At 38.3% G+C, this 17,989-nt stretch overlaps 1 protein-coding gene across 1 annotated transcript in view; it reads right to left on the bottom strand.

Moving 5' to 3' along the window:
• The window catches only part of CENPP (centromere protein P), a 331,014-nt gene that overhangs the window by 286,116 nt on the left and 26,909 nt on the right, over positions 1-17,989 (bottom strand). Inside the window, exon 6 of the mRNA XM_077823091.1 lies at positions 9,167-9,263. Within this exon, the coding sequence (XP_077679217.1) occupies positions 9,167-9,263 (97 nt within the window). The remainder of the gene's footprint in view (positions 1-9,166; positions 9,264-17,989) is intronic.

Genomic DNA, 17,989 nt, shown 5'->3' with positions numbered 1-17,989 from the left:
TCACGTTAAAAATGTGGTTCTAGTCTGAAAAGTCACCGTGTAAAAACAGCATCTGCTCACTTGACAGACCCAATACTACTTGTACTTTCAGATTCATGTAGGTTTATGACAGTGTCAAAAGTATGGGCTTAAACCTGCAACACTTACTTCTGCAAGTATCCTTTACTCATAGATGTCATTCCTTTAGCTTCAGTGGTTTAATTGCAATACTCATATGAATAAGGATTGCAGGATCAGGCTTTAAGTTTGAACTACTATATTCATACTAACACTGCAAAGCAAACACAGCTGTGAGAATGTTATTCTGGCTTGCACATCAGCAGAATTGTTAATTAAGTTCCAAGAGACAGCCACCCGCGGCACCTCAATTGCACGTTGGAAGCAATGGGGTTGCACTGGTGTAACTACAACCAGAATCTGGCTCAAAGCATTTTAATTACTGATTAAAATCCATGACCTGTAAAAAGCACAGATTCACTCTAATTCTTTGTCTTGATCAGGAAAACCACTGAGTTTAGATCAGGCTTCAAGCAGGTGAACTTTGTTTTTCCTTTTGGTAAACCAAGAAAGTTTCAACTGGAACTCACTAAGAAAAAATAAAGATGGACTTGTACAATGTCACTTTTTAGAATAGAAGCCATAGTTCAATTACTGAAAAAATGTAAAAAAGAGACACAGAAAACTTTTTAAAATGCTTAGGAATAAAATGCAAAGTTGGTTCTATCTTAAACTGTAAGACAGTATAAAAACCTAATACAATTATATTACCAACATGGTTTTATCCTTTTAGCTTTTTTCAGATACAAGCAATACAAAGGGACATAGTCTCATATTAATGCTGGGGGCTTTTGACTGACAGTTCAGATTAAAATAAAGATAACTACACCCTGAAGATATTGATTCTGACTTAACACAAATACACAATTTCAGATTTCTTTTTTTTTTCTGTTTTTGTTTGTTTGTTTCAATAGGAATTTGCACAGTCCTCATTTGGCCCAGCAGCTTCATAAATACAAATGTACAAAAAAAACTAATCACTAATACTAGACTTATTTTTCCTGGACAAGTGATATATAAAAGGAGCTTGCTGAAATACAAAAAGTTCTCAACTTTATATACAAATAATAAAATAGTAGCTATTTAAATTTCAAATACATAATGGTATTTCACTTTGGAATCACTGTTTTTCTTTAGTAATACGAAATCAGTTTACAGTAACAACTTTTTTTTAAATCTCCAACCTAAGTAAACAATAATATGACAGTGCTTGCATTATGGGCTATTATAACCTGCTCAACTAATATAGTTGAATTGAATATTGTTATGTGCTCATTAAAAGCCTGAGGTACTGTTGCTATGCACCTATGAAAATTGAAACCTAATAGGCTTTTTAGTGGTGTCAAAATCAAAAATTGTTTGGCTGGTTTTAATTTTCTTGGAGAAGAAAGTGATTATTTTATTATAATTATTTAAAAAATAAAAATAAGCCAGAAGATATTTTTAATCTTGAATCCATAATTAAGAAAAATCACAATCACACTTGCACCAGTATTGTTTCATTTTTATTTCTTTTAAATCCCCTGACATTTTGAAAACTAAATCTATCACTCTTGTTGGGGTTGATGAATTAACTAGCAGCTAGAACACTTGATTTTCATTTTCCATTTAAAAAAATTACTCCGAGTCATGAAACTCATATGCTTTAAAGTTTTTAATAAAACATAAAAGAAAAACAGCCACCCCACAGCAGCCACGATTATATTCCAAGTCCAAGCCAAGCTGATGCTAAAAGGAAAAAAGAAAAACATGTCTTTGTCCTAGGAGTGGCCAATGTATAACAATAGCCAGTATAAGAGTAATAATATTGTATATGTAGCAGGCCCACTATATCTTCATCTCATTCCAAACCTTGATTAGTAGAGAAAGCTCTTTCCATACATAAATAGGACCAAATAACAATGATTGCTTTCCTATGAGAAAATAGGTTTTTATACATATTAGAAAATCTGGAGAACAATCTCTTTGAGATTACAACATTCTTATGTTAAGTTAAATTTTGGAACTGTAATGTTTGACAGTGTCACTTTAAAACAACTGCATCTGCATATTTATGTTATTCATTTATTCACATGCTATAAACTCACTGGGAAGCCAACCAAGTACACTGCTCTTTACTTTCTTGTGATAATTATTGATTGCTTGCTTTAAAATCAGACACTGACTACATAACTATCATTGCATTGTCAGTTTAATATTTTACTGCAATCAGTTCTTATATCACTTAGTTTTAAATACAGTCTTATCAACTACATAACATCCATGTATAGTATACATTTTATGTGTACAAAATTCAAACAAGCTTGATCTTCCAGTTTAATAATATGAAATTATTATGGCTCTTAAACAGAAAGTTCTATAAATGAGCAACTAACAAAAACCACCTGTGACTGCTTCAAACCCCAAAGGAAATATTTGTATGGAGACTATCACATATTTGCGGCATTTAAAAACAAATTGGTTACTTGTGGCAACCTAAGAAGCTGACTGTTCCAAATTCCTTATCAGACATTTGAAACAAATAAAAAACTGCCCTCCAAACCACTGTTTTAATGTCTCCCAATTACTAATATTTTATTGTCCTCCAGCAAATCATCAAAACAAAAACCTCATCTTCAGAGTGGTTCCTCATACGACAATAAAACACAGAATAAGCAACACTATCATTATTTCCAAATGTGAACCTATAACAAAAGGCTTCAGTGTGATACTGTGCAAAGTCATTTGGTCATTACATGCGTACAAAATCTAATACAACAGACAAAATGGTGATGCTCTATCTAGGCCCATAGATTAAGATGTCTATTGTAAACTGAATATCCATCTTTATTTTTAGTGTAGGTGTATCCTTTTTTATTTTCAGTATGAACAGTACTATTTTAACCACTGCTTGCCTACCCTTTTGTGCATTAATAATAAAGCAAAAAAATATACCTTAGCAGGCAAGTTATCATTTTTTCTGCTGATTGTTTGTGATGCCATTGAACTGCTTGCTGTCTCTCCTATATCAGAAAACATCACTTATACGTCTGGTAAAATTATCACAATGTTGTCAAGAACAAGTGGTCCTCTAAGTCTCTTAACAGGTCTATACTCATTAATCATGCTTGGTAAAGTTAAAAGGGTCCCCAAAAAGTATGTTTTTCTTAATCCTCTTCTAATAATTTTTTTCATAGAAAGGAAAGTAACTTTAGAATCATTACATTTGTCATATTGATGGACAAAGAGTGTTCCATTTGTTGTCTTTACTACTTATTAGTTAACATTAATATTGTGCATCATAAACTCCAAGAATTGAAGCAAGAAAATCTTTTCTGTCCTTTATTTTCCAAGATGTTCATTAATAAAGTCTTTTGCATGTAATATTCAGGGACTTAGAGAAGTGAAAATGGCTTTCAAAAGGATTAAGATCTGAGGTAGTATCTTAGTGAGATGTCAGGGTTTTAATATGTATATTTACCAGGCTTCTAAATGAACCATATGCCTAAATATGAAAACTACAAAAACTTTTTATACATTTTTGGTCAAAAAAAAGTATTTCTTCATATTCTGCTAATTCATTTGAACAAAATAGGTCAAATTAATCTGTGATGTAACTCTACTGAAGTCAATGATTTATACCAGATATGAAATTGGCTTACTAGGTCTGTCTTATCAGTTTCTCTTAATTATCCATTTTAAAACTAATCTTTAATGAAAATATTCTTTCAAGCAGAATTGTATGTTTTGGGAAAATATAAGGGTTAATTCACAAGGAAATTAATAATTATTTTGAAAGCTAGCTCCAAAAGGAATTGTAGGACCAACATTTCCATATGAACTTTGGATTTTTCATACAAGAGGCATGCTTTTTTTGTGTCTTTCTAAGCATAATGGAAAAAAAAAATCTTACTTTCAGATGACAATATGTTCAATAGCTCAAAAATCTTTTTGTGTAAAGGGCCACAATCAACTTATGTCATAACGCTTAACATTAAAAAATTGCAAATTAACAAAAAACCAAAAACAAAACACACAAAAACAATTGTGTTCTCTTTGTGTTTGACAGCACTTTGTCAACAGTTAGTTTCACTATTTCCATGCATAAACATTTAGTAAAGGCATAATTGATTATGAGAAGTCCCTTAAAATATCAGTGTAACAGAAATAGACGGGAAAAAAAGCAAGTTACATTGTGCAAGGTCCCTTGTCAGATAACAGAATTGTTAAAGGCAATTTTAAAATACATCAAGTTGACAGTATCTCTTTAAATGTTACGTTTTAAGCTTTAAAAATGATCAACTTAAAATAAGAATGCATGTAGCTCTATCATTATTCAGTTACAAAACATGGGAAGAGAAAAAGATCACTTTTGCCGGTGTTTTTAAAAGAGTTGTTTCTTAAAACAAGCATAATAAGTTGCAATTATTTTCAAGCCTGCCCCCTTTTTAATTTCAAAATGGATTTTAGAATGAGTGACATTTACTGTAGAAAGTTACTATATTCGTGGAGTTTACATACTTAATGGCTGCTATCATGGAATTTACACACATGAACTAAGGACCAATAAAGCATCATTGCAGCTCCTAGCATCAGTGATCCATATGCCCTCATGTCTTCCCCTACTTCCTTCCTTCTGCTTCTTCATATAAGACCCCATTGAGGAACAGGAATAACTGTGTGTACAGTGATACTAGGGATTAGAGCACTTCAGGGTTGCATGATCACTCAGTTGCTAGATCAGCTACTGATGGCAAAGATTTATTTTTCATATCATAAAAGATATTACTCTTTACCCAGCACATTCTTGCTCCAGGACACAGTTAGGAAATCTCTCTATGCATCAGAAAATAATTGGGTTACAGATCATCTCCATTGTTACATTACAACTGAAAACAGAAAGGGGTACAGTATTTCATGGTGGACAGTAGATATCTGAGCATGATAAAATTACCTCAACATCACCAGGAGCAAATGGCCCATCATGCTAGTATGTCCAGTATCACTCTTGCACTGTACCTCTGAGCATACCTCGGAAGGGTTCTGCACTAGCTGGTGTTAGGGGGCTTATTCCTTCACCCACTTACTTCCCTGGTCCTTCTCGCATGAACAGAGAGCAACAATACCCGAAGTCCAAAGGTGCAAACAATTCGATGTTTATTGGGGTGAACTTCCAGCAAGCATGATTCCAGTTTCCTTCCTTAGTATCCTCCTTCCCAGCTCTGACACCACAGAGCCTTACACCTGTGTCCCTGTTCCCATTCCTACCCTTAGCCAAACATGATTCCAATTTCCTTACCCCCATTCCCTGTTCCCATCTCCCCCACCCACCCACACACCCACCCCCTCCCACCCACACCCACTTCCTCATTGACTACAGATTATATAATAAAACTTGAGTTCTGCTTAGCTATACCTTAACCAATCATTTTCCTGAAATTTAACTAACCAATCCTAACATATTGTAACATGATTATGTAACCAGTTATATCCCACCACCTTAATTAGTTTACACCCACCAAAATTAATTATACAGCAGACAGGAACAATCACAGAACCAGAGAGATTATATAGACAAACAATAGCAAAGTGGGAACTATAATGAAAAAACAATACAGAAGTGAGGATTTCACATCCCAGCTATTGATAAGTGAGTTCTTGCCAGACAGGATGCTATCAAACTAAGTTTCCTTTTACATTTTCTAGGCACTTCCCTTTCTCTGGAGGTGATAGGAATACAATTCTGTCCTGATAGTGCCTAACAGCCCAATAGCACCTTATTTCAATGTGACTAGTTTGGAATGTGAGGATGTGACTGTTCGCTTCCTAGCTTATGGCTGCCTCTGCTGCCTAGCCAAAGGCCTTAGCCTAAGAACAGGGCCTCAGACTGTCACAGTAAGAGAAGGCCCTTACACCAGCAGACAGTGATTTTGATTCTTTCTTTTATACCTCTATAATTAGCCAAGTGATAAGAATACACCTAAATTCTTAGAGTATAGGCCTTTACAGACAGGCCTGAATATCTATATCCTAACAGCTGGAAGAATATTAGCAAGGAACTTCCATGATAATATCAACAGCCTTTACTGTACATAAAATGTTTAACGAGGGAGGATAGATCATATTTTAGCATGTTTAGTCAGTTAATTCTATTACTAAGAGATTGAATGATAAAATTTGGAGGTCAGGTTGACATTTGGAGGAAAGTCAATGATTGAAAGCTTTCTACACACCCTGTTAACAGGAGTTAGAAAGAGCAACAAAAACAAAGGAGTTGAGCATCACATGAGCAAAAACCTCTATGAATGTACTGGAGGAACAATACAGAACAGTGATGTAAAAGAGTGTGTTTCTTAAAACAAGCATAATAAATTGTAATCATAAAAGAAGATATTAAAGGAGTAAAAATTATGCTAAGTGTAGGAAAAAAGTAATGGGGCAAAGAAGATTTTAGGTATTGGATGAACTGAAGTTAATTCAGAGAAAATTACTGTTCAGGAAAGAAAGTCATAAAAAAAGGTGGTAAAACTGATTTAGGGAAGTATTTAAGAAGGTGAGTAATGTACTTTATGTATAATTATTTTTATAGTTTAAAAATTTTACAATGATATTTATTTGTCATCTTGGGGCTAAGAAAAAATGTTGATAAGTTAGTTAACTGAGTTTGGCATATGCCTACTGTATTTGTGCATGTTGAAATAAAAAAAACAAGGGAAAAGCACTGTGTGTTCATTCAAATGCCTAGCACACTTATGGACACGAATAAAAAATAAGAAAAATCAATTAGAAATACCTCTAAGAGGGTTCAGGCTATTTTCTAAGTCAAGAAAAAATATTCTCATGGCCTAAAAGCCATCACACAACTTTATTCAATGGCAGAACATCCTTTAAAAAGTTGGAAACTTCATCTAAAACCTTACATTTTAAAAAAATAAAGTAAAATTGTATTACCATGAAAGTTCCATGGCTTGTAAGAAAACTGTACAGGATCACAGTTCACTTTTACAATTCGGTTCAATAGCACCCTCTTTCATAGCAAAGTCATAGTGATTCTTGGATCTTTTAATGAATTTAAGCCCCTACTCTCTCTTGAACCATGTAATATCAAACTAAACTAGTGTTAACCTTACCATACATAACCCCTCCTCAGATACATTCTCCATAAATAAATCTTAATTTGCTATCTCTTCATTTAACGAATATGTTGTTTTTGTTTAGATAAGTTCTTTTCTGTTTGCTTCTTCACGGCATTACAGACAGCTATTTTACTGGTTATCAAACTATGCTATAATTATGTTAATACAACAATAGTATGTACCTTCAAATACAGTACTTAACATTCAGACCTTGAAATTACTGTTGTGACTTTTTGGTATTTACTATTACTTATACGATATTTTTATTGTCTAAGACCTCTGACAAATAAAAAATATTACAGAAACAAATTGGTTTATATTTTGCTACAGAACTACCCATGTTTTTGAAACCTTAAATTCTCAGCTGTGAACATGACTACAACATAATTTATCCCGCATTAACAGATAAAAGTGGGACTGAAAAAATCTGTAATCATTCTGTCAGAATCTGCAATCTTTCTGCTGCTTTGCTGAGCTGATTTTTGCCTCAGTATATATGCTTATTCCACTTTCAAGACACATTTTAACATCACCCCCCAGGCTAGTAATCATGCATATATCAACAGTCATGTCATCCCAATATAACTATGTAAAATAAGTTGTAAAACATCCATAAAAATGGGGAAAATTTGACTCAAATATTCCATTTTTTCTTAAATTTTCCATTGGCTCTTACTGTTTTTTCAATAGACTACACATGGGCTGAAATCCTCCAGCTTTACCAAGGACCAATGGGAGTTTTCCTGAGCAACAACAGAATGAAGATAGATCATCATTTGAATATCAGCTTCAGGGTTAGATTGTGTATAAATGACCACTTCAATTTGTAAGCATGTAAAATACCCTGCCAAAAAAGAGGAAGTCCTTCATCTGTATTCAAGTTGTGTAGCTATTTCTTTGGAATCTTCTCCTTTCCTGGATTACAGTGAAAGATTCATGTCTGGTACGAAGAGGTTACTCAATTTTTTTTCTTGTATATTTCTTTATTTTATGGTTAGTTGGTTAAACCTTTATCCCTAATAATGCATTTTATTTTAAAAAAAAATTATGCATCTTAGTTAAAAAAAGCCAACAACCACTACCACCAAAAAACTGTAGCATGACATCTTATGCCATTACAGTTGTAATGGATTTGAACGGGTAAATCCCATGACATTTTTAATATGAGGTCCACTATTGCCCAGTCACATCTTGTATAAGGCTTTTTTATTTTTATTTCTGGCTACAAGAGGTAACATTTGAAATTAATGTTTTTTATAAAAAAATCCAGGGAATAAGTAAATAAATGTTATTGCTTGGAGATGGTATGCTGAATACATATTTTACCAATTTATTTGTTTTTTAAAACTTAAATCACTGTTCTTCCAAGTAAAACTACAGCAGAATGAAACGAAACCCCACTAAGGAACAAATTATTATTTACATGAAAAATTACACAAAACAATAGCAAGGCAATTCAGTGACCTTCTGACCTGACCCCCAACTGCTTCCTGACCTTCTTGTCCATCCTAATAAACTTTCCCCCTTCTCCCCCCCACTGCAAAAGGGCAACACCCCTTTTCTTCCAGCTAGCCAGAGAAAGACCCACTCACATGAAGTTGCAGTTGGAACAGTATTTTAAATTTCCCTGATGCCTTTACACTTGATTTAATCAGACTGCAATTTGTCTGAAAAAGAATATGGAAAATGCTATGACAAAATCAACTTAAATGACACATTAATAAAGAATTTTCCTTTTGTACATATGGGACACAAAATACCCAGTAAGTTTATAAACCTTTGGATAATGTTCTTTCTCCTCCAATTGCAAGTTTAATAGTAGTATTATTAAAAAGTGAGTTCTACTCAAAATTAAGATTGCTCTATTATTCTGAAAAGTGCCATGCAGAGTAATACTTATGTTCAATTTGCCCTTTCATCACAAAACTCTTATTAATATCAACACTTAGGAATGATAAGGAATGAAATATATAGAATGTTTTGTCACACACTACCTTGAAATGTTTGAAGGCGCATTTGCGATGTTCACACCACTCAGCAAAGGACGAAAGGCTTCTGAAAAATAGCAAAAGGTTTCCTTGTTCTTCGACACTGTAGGAAAAAAACCCAAACAATCTATGTAGTGCCTTCAGGCAGTTCTGGTAAAAAGCATCTATGATCAGTATATATAACATGGTTTTTTTCTGCTAAATAATTCATAGCTAAATTCATTACATTTGTTTCTTAAGCTCAGAACTTGCAACAAGTTGCATAATGGAAGAACCTTCCACATACAAGCTGATTTAAGGCAATGGGTATATGTGCACTGGAGGATTGAAATGTTAGTTTTTAAAATTTCTGTAGTACTACTGCTAGTAAGATGTAAACAGAAAATATGGGACTCAAGGAACATACTATCAAAATGAAAGATATAAAAACAAATAAAAAAGAAATGTATATAGTTTTAGCATTACAACATATATTTTAGGAATGGTCATTTTTTATTTTAATATATATTGTTTTTCATATTTCTGAACCCTGACTCCTGCCCTCTGCACCCAGCGTTAGGGGCTTTAAGGATTCAAGTAAGGTCTCTCTCCTCCTGTACTCTCACACACAACTCTGTAAAAACAGAGACTCTTCTATCTTTCTTGGACCACCAGACTACAGTCTTCATGCCCATAGTACATCTGAACAATAATCAAGGAGTCATTAGTTCATTTTCAACACCATGACATTAGTCATGGCGATATCAATGCAACAATTTATTTCGGCATCAGTATTTTCCAACACTTTTAGAAAATACCACCTTACTTTCTAGCCATATGGACTGATATTGAATTCCAGGACTACTATGATTCTCTCAACTATTAACTGGCCTTTGCACAACTCAGCTATATCTCTGAGACACAATCAATATCAGGCTCTCAACCTCTGCCTGCATTATATTCAATTGATCAAGTTAGCCTTGAAATTGGATTTTCAACGGAGAAACAAGACGTTCTATTCATCAAAAAATACATTATAACTTAAAACAGAGATGTTCCTATATTTCTGGAACAGTTATATTAGCCGGAGCCTATATTTCTTCACATGAAATAATTCCGTTAAATCAATGGAATTTCTGTATGCAAAATAAATATAGGATTGAGCCCCACTATTTTTGTTGTTAATAATTTACATTACACTAGTGCACAAAGCACTCAAGCACGATTAGGGCCACATTGTGCTGGTTTGAAAAAAAAAGAAGTGACAAGGTTCTATCCCTTATTAAACCCTCAAGAAACCAATGTTTGAATCATTTCCCACAGAACTTTAGGTTTTTGAATTCACATCTATAATTATATGTTTTTAATAAAACTGCTCAAATTTCTTAATTCCACCAAAAAAAAAGAAATTGATGGAATACAGGCCTCACTGAACACAGACAAATGCATAGCTGGAAACTAGTCTGGCTTATGTCTGTGTTAGCATTGTTAAAATAGATGTTAAATTGATAATGTGTTTAGATTTGATGAAATACTTGTAGGATGCTGCATGTATTGATCTTACCTAGAACATCTGCAGCCCATGGTATAAAGTTTTACAATGGAAACACTCGACATACCTCTATAATTGTGTAAGTCACCAAACAGGAAAGACAAAATAGTTATTGGTAAGTGTTCGTCCTGCACCCAAGAAGGCTTATTGAAATCAAATGAGCCATTGTAAAGCATCAAAGGATTAAGACTTTGCTGACGGCCTGTGCACGTGCACGTACGTACACACAAACACACAAAGAGGAGACAGGTGCCATGCCTGTTTGAATGCTGCGGGAAAGGGAATAAAAATCCCTGACCGGAAGGAACTATGCTGCTTGAACTCTAAGGGGCAAAGATTTCTAAGCATAAGTCAGAAGTCCCCAGGTGTTTAGCTTGGGATAGCCCTAAAGGAAATACAGGATTTGTTTTATTAGAGAAATTTCTATTATCTTTTATTGTAAATAACTCATGTTTCTTTCTCTTAGTTCAGGGGTGGCCAATCTGTGGCTCTGGAGCCACATGCAGCTCTTCAGAAATTAGTATGTGGCTCCTTGTATAGGCACCGACTCCGGGCTGCAGCTACAGGCATCAACTTTCTAATGTTCCAGGGGGTGCTCACTGTTCAACCCCTGGCCCTGGTTCAACCCCTGGCCCTGCCCCCACTCCACCCCATCCCGCCCACAGTGCCCTTGCTCCTCCCACTCCTCCCCCAGAGCCTCCCGCATGCCACGAAACAGCTGATCGGGAAGCGTGGAGCTGCTGGCGGACAGGAGGCACCGGGAGCACGGGGGGAAGGAGAGAAGCTGATGGGGGGCTGCTGACGTTTTACTGTGGCTCTTCAGCAATGTACACTGGTAAATTCTGGCTTCTTCTCAGGCTCAGGTTGGCCACCCCGTCTTAGTTAATAAATCTTTAGTTAGTTTATTGCAGGATTGGCTACAGGCATTTTCTTGGGTGAGAGACCTGGGATGCAATTGACCTGGGATAAGTGACTGGTCCTTTGGGATTGGGAATAAACCGAACATTACTGCGATTTTTGGTGTAAGGGACCATCTATCACAAAGACAAGCTTGCCTGGGTGGAATGATAGTTTCCCTGGGCACTCTGGTCTATCTGTGACTCCTTGTTAAGGCAGTTATAGTGCTTTAGGAGTTTACACTTGTTACTTCGTTGGCAAAATCTAATTCTAGAACATACAACCAGTTTGTGCCATGTTCCTGGACAGTCTGGACTGAGGATGGCACTCACACTCGTGAGTCACTCCAGACAGATTGACACTCTGTACTCTTAGTGCTGATTTTGGATTAAAAATTAGTATGGGAAATATGTCTTAGATTAGGCTGTCTGTAGCTGTGTGTAACAACCAATAATGGAGCCAGCACGATGTCTGGTTGGGGCAGAAAACACACCTTACTTCACTTACAGTCCAAAAAATGAGAAAATGCTAATTGCTGTTTGTGGTTCTCTTCAATTTCCTGTATCTTTCAACTTTACCTAGAATGTCTTTCAGACAGAATTAATCCCACTGAGAACAATCGGTGTAAAACAGCCATATGAAATTATATATTTTGGTCCAGGGCCTGCAATCTTCTATTAGCAGTAAGCAGAAGTTAAGTAAAAATTTTTGACAATGGAACACAGTGGTAGGCCACAAGCTCCTCATCATGTTTCCAGTCTGTTGACATGAAACCCTGAACTTTTTTTAAATGTATATCTCAGTCATTATATGCAGATCTAAATTTATCTCGGTTCTGACTAGCTTATATTTAGGCTTGGAAGGATTTAATTATTATGGGTAAATCTTAGTAAATGTCGATTTCACTACACGCCCACAAACAGATGAAAAAATATTTTCATAGATAAAGATTTATAAATCAGCAAAGTAAGAAAAATGCTGCTCGAGAACTTAAAGTTTAAGTATACTTATATTTTGTACATTTTGGCATGTGATGTAACTTTTTGAATTCCATTATCTACTGGATAATGACCACCTATGGTTTGCCCCTTGTAATTATGCACAACGGCAAACATGTAAATTGATAAAAATCTAGAACAAAATGCTTAAAAATAAACATTGATATTATCTATTGAAATTATTTTTACAAAATCTAATGCTGCCAAGCCCACCTACATTATAAACGGTATGCAGTATTATTTGTCTTGTCAGTCCCATGATGTTAAAGAAACAAAGTGGGAGAGGTAATATCTTGTACTGAACCAACTTCTCTTGGTGAGAGAGACAAGCTTTTGAGCTTACACAGCGCTCTTCTTCAGGTCTGGGAAACATTCTCAGCATCACAACTAAATATAAGGTGGAATGGATTGTTTAGCATATGTAGTTAATATAATATAGATTTTTTTTTATAAAATGATTTTTGAGGAAAAAACCTATCTAAAGATAAAGATATATTATAGCTCAAAGATATCTCATCATGGAAAAGGGATTATTAATTCTATACTATGAAACAACGTTATTCATGTAATGTTTAAGAAAAGTTTTGTGAACGAGTTCCAATAGTTCAGGGATTAGGGAACCAATTTTAAGGGGTTCCAGGGGCTTCTGTATAGATTATTTAGGTTAATCTCTATCTTCCCAAAGGTACTCAGTCTAGAAGATATCATCAGAGATGCTTAGTTTTACAGTTCTCACACTGTGGATTTGTGTCTCCACAGATAACATGCTTGTTAACAGCAAAAATGTTTTAAAATAAATAGAAGTGAGAAATAACAGACCTCAACCCTATTCTCCCTCTGCAAATTTGTGTACACAGAGTTAGTCCCTTACCTCTCTCTAAAAGTGCAAAGTTTCAAAAAGTTCAATGAATAGAAGATTGTTGGGGGCGCAATAGATCTGGACAAGTAGAAGAAGTCTGGAGATAAATGTAAGAAAGGAGGGACAGATAGTAGAAACAAAAGTGAAACTGTTGGAGCAGCATATTCCAGAAGTCTTGAGGTCTTTCTGCGTGTAGCCTTCATTGATTTGAGGTCTACCATACCATTCTCTCACTAGAAGGGAAAACCTTTCATGGCAGCAGGCCGTAAAAAGAGACCCAGTTTGGAAATATTTTAATGAAGTTCCTCTACCTGTGAGTAAGACAGGCATGCGCACAAAATGCAAACAGTGCAACAAAGAAATGCAACGCCTGATCGTCCAAACGAAATAACATCTTCAGAAGTGTTCCTTCTCAGGAGGAAGCTGCGTTGAAGCTGATGAAAGGAACATGAAGGATCTTCAGGTTAGCAAACTTTTTTTATTTCATATGTCTTCCTTCTGCACTATTCTTGAATTCTCATGTTTGAGCAAAAAAATATATGTTACTCTATGGTACTATCATTTTAGATGTAGTTCTGATAAAAAATAAAAAGCTAAAATAGGCAGATCTTCCTTTTACAATTTCACCTTTAAAGTAGTACTAAGTGTCAGTGAATACAATGAGCAATACTCTATGAGCAGTATGGTAATAATAATTAAATAACTGCATTGACTCATTTTGTTTAGGAGAATCCATCCTCAATATACAGGATTCTGAAGACTATCCACCGTGACAAAGTTCCTCCTCTACCTTGGTGGGTCTTGCGCTTATTGGGGGATTTGCTCGCCTTAGAGCTTCACAGCAGCCCTCAGCTTGGCAGTTTTTCTGAACCCACAGTCCAGGTCAACTGCTCCTGAGTCTGACCAGGAGTTGGGAGGTTTGGAGGGAACCCGGGCCTGCCCTCTACTCCGGGTTCCAGCACAGGGCCCTGTGAATACAGCTGTCTAGAGTGCCTCCTGGAACAGCTGTGTGACAGCTACAACTCCCTGGGCTACTTCCCCATGGCCTCCTCCCAACACCTTCTTTATTCTCACCATAGGACCTTCCTCCTGGTGTCTGATAATGCTTGTACTCCTCAGTCCTCCAACAGTCCACGTTCTCACTCTCAGCTCCTAGTGCCTCTTGCTCCCAGCTCCTCACACGCGCACCACAAATTGAAGTGAGCTCCTTTTTAAACCCAGGTGCCCTGATTAGCCTGCCTTAATTGAGTCTAGCATTTTCTTGATTGGCTGCAGGTGTTCTAATCAGCCTGTCTGTCTTAATTGTCTCCAGAAGGTTCCTGATTGTTCTGGAACCTTCCCTGTTACCTTACCCAGGGAAAAGGGACCTACTTAACCTGGGGCTAAATATATCTGCCTTCTCTCACTCTCCTGTAGCCATCTGGCCCGACCCTGTCACATATTCTCCCCCCCCCCCCCCCAACCCCGCTCAACACTACGGGGTTGGGCAACTTGGGACGTCAGGCAGTGTACTCGTGACAAGCCATCTGCGTTGGCATGGTGGCTTCCAGCCCGGTGTTGTATGGTGAATTGGAAAGGTTGTAGGGACAGGAACCATCTGGTCACCCTTGCATTCTTCTCTTTATTTCGCTACATCCACTGGAGGGGTGCATGGTCGGTCACAAGGGTAAACCTTCATCCCAGAATGTAATAACGTAGTGTTTCTATAGCCCATTTCACAGCGAGGCACTCTCTTTCAACCACAGCATACTTCTGCTCTCTCGCAAGGAGTTTCCTGCTGAGGTAGAGGATTGGGTGTTCTTCATCTCCAACCATCTGTGATAGGACAGCTCCCAATCCTACTTCAGATGCATCTGTTTGTAAAATGAATTCTTTGTTGAAGTCTGAGGCTTTAAGCATGGGGTTACTACAGAGGGCTGTCCGTAGATTTATGAATGCTTTCTCTGCGGCATCTGTCCACTTCACCATGTCTGGACCCCGGGCTTTTATCAGGTCTGTCAGGGGACTTGCTCTGGTAGCAAAATGGGGAATAAGTCGTCGGTAGTACCCCACCACACCCAGGAATGCCTGGACTTGCTTTTTCCGATTCAGCCAGGGCCAATTTTGGATAGCCTCTAGTTTGTTTAGTTGGGGCTTGACCATGCCCCTTCCTACAATGTAGCCAAGGTATTTAGCCTTGGCTAGCCCAATAGCACACTTGGCTGGGTTGGCTGTGAGGCCAGCCCATCTTACCGTGTCCAGAACCACTTCCACCTTTTCCAAGTGAGTTTCCCAGTCGGGGGTGTGAATAATCACATCATCCAGGTATGCCGCTGCATAACTGGTATGAGGCCGTAGGAGCTTGTCCACAAGACGCTGGAAGGTGGCAGGTGCCCCATGCAGTCCAAAAGGAAGAATAGTATATTGAAACAGACCCTCTGGTGTAGAGAATGCCGTCTTTTCTTTTGCATCTTTGGCAAGGGGAATCTGCCAGTATCCCTTTGTTAAATCAAGGGTGGTCAAAAATCGGGCATTGCCCAGGAGGTCAACTAACTCAACGATCCGGGGTATGGGGTGTGCATCGAATTTGAATAGCTCATTCAGACGGCGAAAGTCATTACAAAACCTAGTGGCGCCATCAGGTTTGGGCACCAACACGGTTGGGCTTGACCACTGACTGTGGGACTCTTCGATGACTCCCAGCTCCAACATCCTTTTTACCTCTGCCCTGACCTCCTCCCTTTTTGCCGCTGGGATCCAATAGGGCCTTAAAGTTACCTTTGCCCCAGTGTCTGTGTAATGTGGTGATATGCTTTGGTGGTCCGGCCTGGTTTGGTTGAAAAACACATCCTGGTATCGGTTGATCATCTCAGTTACCTCCTTCTTCTGGTTTGGTGTCAGATCAGTGGATATCCTGATCTGCTCCTGCATGTCATTTCCCTGGATTGGGGTCTCTTGGGCCACTACACACGCCTCTCATTGGTGCCAAGGCTTTAAGAGGTTAATATGATAAATTTGTTCTTGTTTCCAGCGGCCTGGCTGCCACACCTTGTAGGTTACTTCCCCCACGGGTTCAACCACCTCATAGGACCCCTGCCATTGGGCCAAAAGCTTGCTTTCTGCCGTGAGTACCAACACCATCACCCGATCCCCTGGTTGGAACTGTCGGACTTTTGCCTGGTGATTGTAATAGGTTCGCTGGGCCTCCGGCGCCTTTTCCAAATGTTCCCGTACAATAGGGGTGACCCGGGCTATCTGTTCCCGCATCTGCAACACATGGTCAATTATATTTCTCTCCTCATTGGGTTCCTCTTCCCAGATTTCTTTTGTGATATCTAGTATGCCACGGGGGTGACATCCATATAATAATTCAAAGGGGGACAACCCAGTTGAGGCCTGAGGTACCTTCTGGATTGCAAACATAAGGTAGGGTAGTCGGGTATCCCAATCCTTCCCGTCCCAATTTACTACTTTCCTTATCATTGCCTTGAGGATTCGGTTAAACCTTTCTACCAGCCCATCGGTCTGCGGATGATAAACTGAAGTTCTCAGGGTACGTATATGGAGCAGTATACAGAGGTCCTTCATTAGCTTCAACATAAATGGGGTACCTTGGTCTGTTAAGATCTCCTTTGGTAGCCCCACTCGGGCAAAGATCCCCACCAACTCTTTCGCTATCGTTTTAGAGGCCGTGTTCCACAGGGGGACGGCTTCTGGGTAGCGAGTAGCATAATCCAGAGTGACAAGTATATATTGGTGGCCCCGAGCCATCTTCTCCAGGGGTCCCACTGGGTCCATGGCTATTTGCTCGAAGGGGACCTCTATGATGGGAAGGGGTACTAAAGGTGCCCTCAAGTGGGGACGGGGACTGTGCAGCTGACACTCCGGGAAGGACTCCCAGTACCTCCGCACTTCTTCATGTGCTCTGGGCCAGAAGAATCGTCGCAGGACCCATGCCAGGGTCTTCTCTACCCCCAAATGCCCCCAAAAAGATGACTATGGGCCAGACTTAATACAGCATTCTGGTGTTTTTGAGGTACTAGGATCTGCTGTACCTTCTGCCCCTGTACTGGTGCAATCCGGTATAAGAGATTTTTCTTCATTATGAAGTAGGGTCCTGGTCCCTGGGTTTTCCCTTCCACAGGGACCCCATCTATTTCGGTCACCTCTTTCTTAATGTTGTTGTACCTTGGGTCTTCAGCCTGGTCCCGTCCAAAATTTCCTCTCCAGGGGCTAATCTGTCCGAGATCTAGGGGGCCAGTCTCTGTTGCCTCTACTGGTTCAGAGGCGTTAGGGTGTGGGTCAGACTCGGGTGCTTCTCCCTCCTGGGTGGCCTCCTTTTCAGCTGCTCGGGTCCGCCTACCTACGTGAGCGACCCTCTGGCTTTGGGCCAATATTTGGGTTCCCAAGGCTTTAGCTGCCCTTCTTTCCTTTTTCGTCTTTCTAGCCCCTCTGGGAGTGGAGAACAAATCTGGGGATATTTTAGAGAAGATTGGGGGTTGACAGTCTACTGTGGATGCCTCACTAACTTCAGGGCTTCCCCCTTTCTCCAATTCCCCAACCGG

This window comes from Eretmochelys imbricata, chromosome 7 (genome assembly GCF_965152235.1).
Source record: "Eretmochelys imbricata isolate rEreImb1 chromosome 7, rEreImb1.hap1, whole genome shotgun sequence".
Taxonomy (NCBI): Eukaryota; Metazoa; Chordata; order Testudines; family Cheloniidae; genus Eretmochelys; species Eretmochelys imbricata.
Note: the sequence above shows the minus strand (reverse complement) of the source record. Positions and strands in the feature narration are given on the sequence as shown.